A 9,741-nucleotide genomic window follows, 5' to 3' on the forward strand; every position below is an offset into this window, starting at 1 on the left:
GTTCTCTGAGGATCCGGGTCTTTCACACAGATGCATCTCTTTGAGCCAATCTGATGGCAGCATCAAGAGAATGACCTTCTAGTGGGATCCCACCCCTTCTTTCCTGGTCAGCTTAGCTGGTAGAGCCCTTTCACCTCACCCTCTAGCTACATATACAGAGGCATTTAACACCTACAAGTATCAATTAAGTATGAAGGACAGACCATGGTTGGCCTATGGCCCAAGTTTGCTTATTCAAGCATTAAAATTCAATGTTTAAAAAAAAACAATATTGAGCAATTCCATTTTATTGGAGCTGAGGGAGGGAGGGAGGATGTGAAGTTGACGGAGGAGTATTTGGGTTGAGTTGGAGAAAATAGAAGTCCAGAAAGCATGTCCTCGTGTGTACATATTTATATACAAATATATGCTTTATTTCACTCATTTCTCTTTTCTCAGGAATGGAGGAGGGGCTCGCTGGGTTTGTAGGAAAGGGGCTCAAACGTGGAGAAGCGGTGGTGGTGGTAGTTCATTGGTCCACTGTACCGGGAGGGGTATCTCATAGGGTAAGTTCTCATCTTCAGGGCCTCTATGAGACGCTGTAGACGCCGAGCAAAAGACAGCGTGGTGCGGTGTTTCGTGTGGTGTGTGGCAAAAGTAAAGGACGCAGGTTGGGATGGGGTTGAGGGCGGGAGGAGGGGCATGAGTGAGGAGGTTTGGGCTGCAGAAGGCCGATGGAGCAGAGGCCGAGGCGGTCGTAGGTGAGGTGGTCGAGGAGGCAGGTGTTGGAAATACCAAGGAGGGCGAAGAGAAGGAGGGTGGAAAGAGACGACAGGTTGGTTGGTAGTAGGCGGGTGAGGGGTGGCTGGCTGGATCAAGTGCAAGGCGTTAGGGCCGATCTTGGAAGCGATCCAGTCCAGGTAGTCCCAAGTGGCAGTGTAGACTCCAGGACGCTTAGCACGGGCACAGCCTACCCCCCAGCTCGTGATCCCCACGACCACAAAGGGGCTGTCGACGTTGTCTCTGCACATGAGAGGCCCACCACTGTCCCCCTGTCCAGAAGGACAGAGGGGTCACTTTCAGCCTGAACCACTCTCCCTTCCCAGAAGGCTCATGGGGCTATGGGAGAACAATGTCTGTAGCCACATAGTTTCCTGCTGCCTTAGACACAACTGGTGAGGTTAAGAGCTTCAAACATCCGCTGGGATGTGGAGGGCGGGTGGGGGAGGGGCCCCAAGATGCCTTGCAATAAGATAAGTGCACAGATACATGCATGTGGCTTTACCTGCATGCATGAGCGCTGTGCCTCTGGGTGATTTGTGTTATGGGGAAGAGAAAAGCATTGTCTTCAAGGACCGGGTTTAGGCAATGTGTTCTGTATGCTAATGTTGGGGTCAAATGCTACATGTGACGGCATGTTCTCAGTAGAAACAGATGGTAGACACCATCCCCATAGTAGTTGCAATGGTGGATGTTAAGGAAAGGTTCCAGGGAACACGTCACTGGACTTGCTGGCCCTTGGGCAAGGGGAGGAGAGGATGGAGACTGGGGACTTAAAATGTGGTTTTTCTCAGGGGCTAGGATCCCTGGTGGGACCCAGGGGGTCTGGGGTACCAGAAGGAAGTTACCTGGCAGGTGTCAATCTTGCCTTCAGGATACCCTGCACACACATTAGTTGATGTGACACGCCCATTGTACCACTGGGTTGAGTTACACAGGTCGAGGTCAATGAGATCCACACGTGCCTCCATCAGGATAGGTGATGGTCTGGGGGCTGCAGCCAGGCCACACAGTGGTCAGTGCTCAAGGAGGAGATGGAGAAAGCCCCGCCTCCTCCCCTACCGCGAACTTTCCATCCATCCTCTGCAGTGCTCTGGTTAAACAAAGATTCCCTCAGGCTCACCTCACACTCCTGAGGGGAAGAAAGGCACAGTGAAAGGACAGGTGGGAGGAGAGGTAAGAGAATTTTGCCTGGAGGAAGAAAGGAAGGAGAGATGATGTCTCTCTTAATGATAGACAGGAACTGTGTAGGCTAGCTGTAGTTCTAACAAGCACAACTAGTATATGTCAAGCGCTAAGTCCAAGGTCCTTTTCCTCCTGTTTTGGATCAGGGACTGGAGCACTGCCCACCTACTTCAAGAATTTGGCCAGGCTTGCCCCTCTCCACACCCATGACTGAGACACACCTTTCATTCTCCACGGTGTGTCTAGAAGTCACCCTCCCCCCCCCTTTTTTTTTAATCCTCCATTATGACTCCTCCACCCAGCTTCAGGCAAGATCCTCTCGTGTGTCTCAGATCTGCTTTGAGGAGAGTTTGGGAAGAGGAAAGCTGAGCCAAGGCCTCCCTCACTCATACCACAGACCCAAGACACAAGTTATGTTTCAGCTCAGGCAGCCAGCGTGCATTGGACTTAAGATACAGCCTCGGAACCAGCACAGCCGTGCTTCTTGGTCACATGCCCCAGCTTGGACAGCCTCCTCCCGTGGCACTGTGGGTTTGGATGTCACGGACAGTGCAGGGGATAAGATAGGAAAAGCATGGGGCCAGTATATGCAGGGCTAAGCATTCAGCAGGCAGGCTTAGTACATGTTTCCTGAGCTTTGGGTATTTAAAGGATTTTTTTTTTTCCAAACGGGATATTTTATTTCGTTTTCTATTTTCAATAGAGCTGTCCCCTCCCCCTCACATCCCAGCATCAGTGAGAAGTTTGTACAAGCACTGTCCCTGAGATTAAACAGTAACAACCCAAACTTGCTGGCCATTAAGATAAATAACATTTTTAAGACTATGGCTAAGGGGGCTGGAGAGATGGCTCAGCGGTTAAGAGCACTGACTGCTCTTCCAGAGGTCCTGAGTTCAAATCCCAGCAACCACATGGTGGCTCACAACCATCCGTAATGAGATTGGATGCCCTCTTCTGGTGTGTCTGAAGACAGCTACAGTGTACTCATTAATACAATAAATAAATAAATATTTAAAAAAAAAAAAAAAAGACTATGGCTAAGGCCACAGTCTTGAAAGTTATAAACATCGTTGTAAAAACCAGGTGTCCTGAAGCAGAATGTTCTCGATATCAGACCATTTAAGTAAGGGGCTTATAAGAACTCAAAGTCCCATCTAAAGGAACGGTATCTGGGTAGCGCTTCCAATCCCAAAGCAGAGACACTCAAAAAGGAGGTAAAAACCAAGCACATATAAACAGGGCATGGGAATTTGGGGCCTAGGGATTTTTAAAGACTGAGGCCTTTATAGGAAACATGTGCTTGCAGGACAAAAATGATACTCCCACTGATTTAAGAGGATTTTAGAACCAGAGACCAGCTACCCAAGGTCTACAAGAACACAGGCTATGTTTATGATCAGAAGGCAGATAAAACAGGGCTGAATCATGTGTGTGTGACCACTCTCAGGCAGAGCCAGGAACACCAGCAGATGCAATGGGATGCCCCCTCCCCATCAAAGACCTGCCATCGCATGCCAGCAAGAGCAATCGAAAACTAAAGTGATGAGGCCCCTTCCCCTGAAGGACAGGACGGGTCATAAACCTCTAAAAACAGTGGTTCTCAGCCTTCCTGATGCTGCAACCCTTTAATACAGTTCCTCATGCTGTGGCTACCCCCAACCATAAAATTATTGCTACTTCATAACTGTAATTTTGCTCCTGTTATGATTCATAATGTAAATATTTTGGGAAACAGAGGTTTGCCAAAGGGGCCTCAAACCACAGTTTACAAGCCACTGTTGTAAAGACTTAGATTACCTCTAGAAAAAAAGAGAGTGAGGAAAGCAGAGATTAAAATAAATAAATAAATAAATAAATAAATAAATAATTTTAAAAACCTGCTTTGCAAGCCCTAAATGCCCAAATTGTCTCAAATTAGGAAGACTAAGTTTTCTAAAAAATTAAAGAAACTGATGTCTCCATTAATTTCAGTCACACTTCACATCCCTAATGTGGCAATAAAAATTTGTATTCATGAAGCTGAAAGCAGGGAACAAGTTCTATTTGGTCTTGTCCCATGGATGCCCTGCTGCCCACTGTTGGAATTTTAAAGAGTGGCCTGTTACATCTGGTATTGACAGTGGCCCTAGACTTTAAGGATGTGGGGCGGTTGTCTGTGACTCCAGGTATAACTGTGGAGCCATCAACAGCTCTAGAACACTTCCTGTATCCCTGTCAGCTTGTCTGCTACAGAAAACATTCCTCCACTCACCTGGTGCTGTGTGAGCCAGGGAGCATGGATGTATAAAGACAGAGAGCTAGAAAAGTGGCTATACTCATCTCGAATGGCAAGAGATCTGCTGGACCATTCCAGGAATCTTGAACTAATGGCCCAAAGAAAAGTATACTCACCAACTACATCCCTACCCCAGTCTACGTAAAGAATGTCAAGTCATTTGGAAGGAAAAGTGAGTCTTGGTGCTATGACTATCCACCTAGGGAAAATGCCTAGGTACTCACTGCTGGTGGTGAATTAAGATATCCCTGAGACCACAGAGGTCGGAGATCCTTCAACTCCGGAAGGCCAGCCCTTTGCTCACTTTCAGCACAAGTGAGGGAAACACCTTGTGTTTCTCATAGCAACAAAGTGATATCAAGGTGTCTTTTTTAAACACTGTTTCAGTTTAAGCTTCCAGTGTCCGAAGTCCATCAGCTGGGCCTCCAGCTGATAGACATACATACACACACACACAATTTTGCTACATTCTAAAACATGTCAAGGTTCTACTTGTACCTGCTGTTCAGCCTTTCCATAGGTAGCCAGGCTATTGCCGGTCATGCCCTCTGACAATCTGGACACCATGAGCTTACACATGGGACTCAGCTTCTCTCACACTGAATTTTCCAGTCATGAAAGGGTCTGTGCCAGACTCTACTCATGATCCCGTGAGGAGAACTGAACAGCTCAGCCACATATCATGACCCCTGCCATGAAAAGACAGCCAGCAGGGAGAGTGGGAACCAGTGGCCACCGAGGAGCCCCCACACATACTCACCCTTCTCTTTTATGTATCCCCACCCAGTCACGTAGCAGGTGTGGGGGATTTTGGGAGGACCGGCCTTAAAATGAGGTAGGCATCCAGGCCCAATGTAGTCCCCACATGTAACAGGAGGAGTGATTTTCAAGAGAGCAATGTCGTTCCCCTCCGTCACAACGTTGTATTTCTCGTGGATGACAATTTTCTGTACATATCTCTCCTGCTGAGGCTCTTTCACTGGCGTGTTTCTTCCGTATTCAATTTCATGTGCTCCAAAAACCAGTCTCCAGTCATAGACTTTTCTGTGGAGACAAATGTGCGCCAGTCGGTCTCATTCACAGACTGGCTGGAGGAAAGCTTGTGGTAAGCGTGAACCTCAGAGCCCTGTCAGAGTCTGGTAACCATGTGGCCCCAGAGTTCCAGAGACACCCTGGGCATAACCCCCTGGGGGATTTCCCTTTTCATTAAGAGTACCCTAGAGACCTCCCTCTCTGAGCCCCACACACGTACTTTTTGTTATCGAAGCAGTGAGCAGCTGTGAGCACCCAGTGGGAGTTCAGTAGGCTGCCTCCACAGGCATGATACCTGCGGCTGTTATGGGACGTGAAGATCTGTAAGCTGACCATCCAGGGCCAGGCCCCAGGCTGCGCGGTCTGCCCTCCGACAATCCGGACACCTGCTTGTGGGTTCTGCCTGAATCGTAACCCGCAGGGGCCACTGAGGAGAGACCAGGAAACTGCTCAAACCAAGAAGAGGCATCCAGTCTTTGTACCTCCACACCTGGGGGGAGGGAGGCAGGGACACAGGGTTGGGAAAGATGGGGAGGAACTCTGGGGAAAGAGAGGCAGCCTAGAGTATGCAGGAGTTCACAGTCTCCAGGAAATATCTAGATGGGCCCTAAAGGTGTTGAGGGAAACTCTGGACATAGTGGTAGTCGAAAGTGCTATGGAGGGGTTGTAATGGTGTTCAGGACCAATCTTGGATGGGAGACTCAAGCAAGCATCACATGACTAAGGAGGCTGTAGGGCCATGGAGCCGGGTCTGGAGAAAGTACCTGCAAATAACTGCAAGCTAACACTGCCTCATAGGCATTGGGGTCACACTGGACGTTCTGGGAGCTTATCGCAGGGGAAAGGCTACCTAGAGTTTTGGAGTTGTTTGCATTGTGAGACCCTTAGTAATGAGAGTCTTCAGGTGCCTAGAGGTGCAAAGACAGGATGCCTTGGAATTCATGCGCAGGTGATGAGCCTCAGTTGTCCAGAGGAGAACAGAGGCTCCTAAAGTCTAGGTCCCAATACCTGACAGGCAATGTAGCCACTCAGTGACGTAGTGGAAAGAGATTTAGTAATAATGGGTCATCCTTCTCCCCTCAACCCCCTTTCTGGGAAGCCATGTGCAGCTGGAAACCTAATGATTCTAGGATTGCAGTTCTGGAAGCAGGAAGCATCTGTGTTAGGGATGTGGGACACAGGAACTGTGAAATTATCCAGAGCCTGCTAAGGCTCAGTTTACTGCTCATTCTAGCCCTGGACAAAAGGAGTCTAGATAGGATCTGTTATTCAGGAAGACCCTTACCCCCACCAAGGTGCCCAACACTTACTCACACGTGATGTTATCCTTGGCAACCACGGACACTGCCAAGACCAGCACAGCGACAGTTGGCAGCATCTCTACCATACTCCTGCCCTAACCTGGCCTGCTAGCTGTGACCTCACAAAGCTCCAGGCCCTTCTGGCCAATCAGCAGGATGATCTCCCACCCCCACCCCAGCAGTTAAGCCAGGCAGGCCTCCTCGATTAACGGATCCATGCTGAAATGCCATCCGAACTTCCTGCGTAAATTCTCCTGACCTCAGGGTGGCGAGGTACTCGTGTCCAATCAACCCATTTCCTCTGTCTGAAGACCTTCTTTCATCCTTGGCGAGCCTTCTGAAGTCTCTTTATGAATGCTTGGGATATGCTCTTTGGGGAATGACATAACAGACTCTCGGACTGAAGAGCAGCTTGGCCCTCCTGTAATGAGGTAGTACACACGGTATGATCACAGCTAAAAGAAATCCGGTTCTGCTGGCTGATAGAGCCTCAGTACATGGTTGTAGGATTGGGGGGTGGGAGAAGTGTATGTCACCAGAACATTTTCAAGGAGCCATTTTGAAGTTTCTTGGCTTGTGACTTCAAAAGCCTACCTTCTTGCTGAATATCACGTGCTTCTAGAAGTTCTCTGGGTCTCCTCTTTTGAACCTAAGTCCAGCCACATATGATCATCTATACTTGAGCAGCAGGAATTCTCGTCACGGCTACTTGCATATCAAACTTTTGGTTTATTTTTATATATCTGATTATCAGAAGATAGTATAACAGATGTGTGTCACATACTATGATGTTCCTCCTTCCCTGATGATGTCAGAAGGTCTCATCTCCTCTTGACTGTAAGTCCCCACCAGCCTGTTATAGGATGGGAAGGTTACATCTCCTCTAGGGTGTGTCACAAGATGCCAACACTCTTACCCATCCAGACATTTTTATTTTACCTGTATGTTGAGTTTTATGGGATGATCTTGATTTCTCCTTTAACTGAATGTCATACTTTATTATGTAACTCTCAAGAGGTCACATCTCCCAAGGCTGGCCAATAAGGTCTTGAATATCTTACCTAAGCATCAGAAAACTGACTTCCTCTCTCCATATGTGAGAACAACTGTTCTTTTTCCACATCAGGGCCTGAGGTCTCATTTCTTCCATCTGAGTGGTACCTTGTCACATCTTCTTTACCAGAATCAAGAGATCTTATACCCCCTGAGTATAGACTGTATCTTAACTACATGAATGTTCTGAGTCTCAACTCCCATAATGAAGTATCAGAAGTATTGATTTCTCCTAAAAGAATTCTCCTCTCCCTGCTTGGGTACAGTCTCATCTTCCTACCTAAATGTCATATGCTTTCCCTCCTTTCCAAGAATATCGTCTCAACTTCATCTCTGCCTATCGTAATCCCTACTGCCTAAGGGCCACAAAATTCCCTATCTTCTGTCTGAGTATAGGGAGGTCTTACATACCCTATCAGAGTATCACAGGGCATCAGAGCATCTTGTGTCTATCTGACAATCAGAACTCATTACTTCAGTTGTTAATCTAGAGCAGTGTCTTTCAACCTGTGGTTTGCAAACCCCTTTCGGGGGTGTCACATAATCAGGTATCCTGATTATCAGATATTTATATTACAAATGGTAACAGTAGCAAAATTACAGTACTGAAGTGGCAATGAAATAATTTTATCCTTTGGGGTCACCACATCATGAGTTGCATTAAAGAGCTGCAGCATCAGGAAGGTTGAGAACCGCTGCTTTGGAGGTCTTGTCTTTTCTCTGTAAGTGACTAGAAGGTCTCATCCTCCCTCTTGGGTTATAAGCATCTCTGCTATTAGAATGCTAAGTCTTGTCTTTCCTACCTCAGCACCAAGAATTCCCATCCTTCCCTGAATAATCAGAGCATCTCCCCCTGCCAGCCCTCCTCTCAGGCTGTGTTCTGACATCTCAACTTGTAGTCTTAATGCTTCTTCTAAATTATTCTTTTTGTTTAAATTTTTTATTTTATTTTTACTTATGTGTATCTGTCTGCGTGAAGATATGCTGTGTGTATATGTGTACCCTGAGGCCAGAAGGAGGCACTGGAGCCACTAAAGCCAGAGTCACAGGCGGTTATGACTGCCAACATGGGAACTGGGAATCGAACTCAGGTCCTCTGGGAGAGCGAGTGCTCTTAATCACTGAGCCCTCTCTCCATCACAGCTCTGATGCTTAAGAGCCATGAGTGCCTACTCCTCATCTGGGTCAGATGTCTTGGGTCAAGACACCTCCTCTATCTTTACCAAGAACTCACAAGACCTCATTACCACCATCTGAATGGCAGGATGACTTAACTCTCCTGCCTCAGTTCTGAATGGTGTTCTCTCCCTATATCCTAATAAGAGGTCTTATTTCTCCAAAGTAAAAGTAAGATCTTAGTTTCTGAAGCAAGTCAGCAGCACATGATCTCAGGGGCCTGAAGAAACTCCTCCCTAATGCATGGGCTCTCACCCTGATGCTCTGCCCTATGTCACAGCCTCTAAACTGGAATAAGAACAATGTGGTCTGTGGGAAAGGTCAAGGGCAGAGGTCAAAAGACCTCAGTTCTAACACTTACCAAACATGTGCCCTTCAGCCATAGGAATGTGTCTACTTTCTCAGTCAGAGTACTATGTATCTGATCCCACATAACTGCTAATGGGACTGAGAAGGCGTGTTTGTGTGTGTGTGTGTGTGTGTGTGTGTGTGTACATCTTACTTACATAGCTAACATGGAGAATGAATATAATCTCTGCCCATGACTAACACCCCTTCTAACATTCCTTATTAATTTGTAGAAATACTGAATGTTCATTTTCAAATTTACATCTTCAATGAAAAATGTGAACCAATGCCCAGCCTTCAAACAGCAAATTCCTCAAGTTCTTTTACATGACTCTGTTTTTATTCTACTTGTTAGGAACTAAATCTTACGATACAAATCAAAAAGTCATTTGTGACATAAATATCCAAATGCTAGTAGAACTTCACACTGAAGGCTTGTAGTTCCAGTTTCTCAGGAAACTGGGACAAGAGGAAGACCACAGGTTCAAATCCTGCCTGGGAATGAGTTCAAGACTAGAAAAGGGTGGGGGTAGGGGACAACTACCTGAGGATAATGAGATTTGTCTCTCTGCTGTCTGCGTGTCATAAAGTGGTCCCTCCTCTACCTGAATG

General features: G+C 47.0%; 1 protein-coding gene across 5 annotated transcripts; it reads right to left on the reverse strand.

The window, feature by feature from the left end:
- Positions 1 to 269: 269 nt before the first annotated feature.
- On the reverse strand, positions 270 to 6,674 carry Acr (acrosin). 5 transcript variants are annotated; one of them, XM_028753698.1, is made up of 5 exons: positions 6,566 to 6,674; positions 5,472 to 5,678; positions 4,980 to 5,263; positions 1,608 to 1,753; positions 270 to 1,031 (listed from the first exon to the last, which is right to left on the reverse strand). In XM_028753698.1, the coding sequence occupies exons 2-5, from the start codon at positions 5,585 to 5,587 to the stop codon at positions 435 to 437; spliced, it is 1,143 nt and encodes a 380-aa protein (XP_028609531.1). In that variant the 5' UTR covers positions 5,588 to 5,678; positions 6,566 to 6,674; the 3' UTR covers positions 270 to 434. The 5 variants fall into 5 exon arrangements, with proteins under 5 accessions (XP_028609531.1, XP_028609529.1, XP_028609532.1 ...); XM_028753696.1 differs by having other exon boundaries at positions 5,472 to 5,552; positions 6,562 to 6,674; XM_028753699.1 differs by having other exon boundaries at positions 270 to 1,023; positions 6,562 to 6,674.
- Positions 6,675 to 9,741: the final 3,067 nt, after the last annotated feature.

The sequence above is a fragment of the Grammomys surdaster genome, unplaced genomic scaffold (genome assembly GCF_004785775.1).
Source record: "Grammomys surdaster isolate TR1022 unplaced genomic scaffold, NIH_TR_1.0 125953, whole genome shotgun sequence".
NCBI lineage: Eukaryota > Metazoa > Chordata > Mammalia > Rodentia > Muridae > Grammomys > Grammomys surdaster.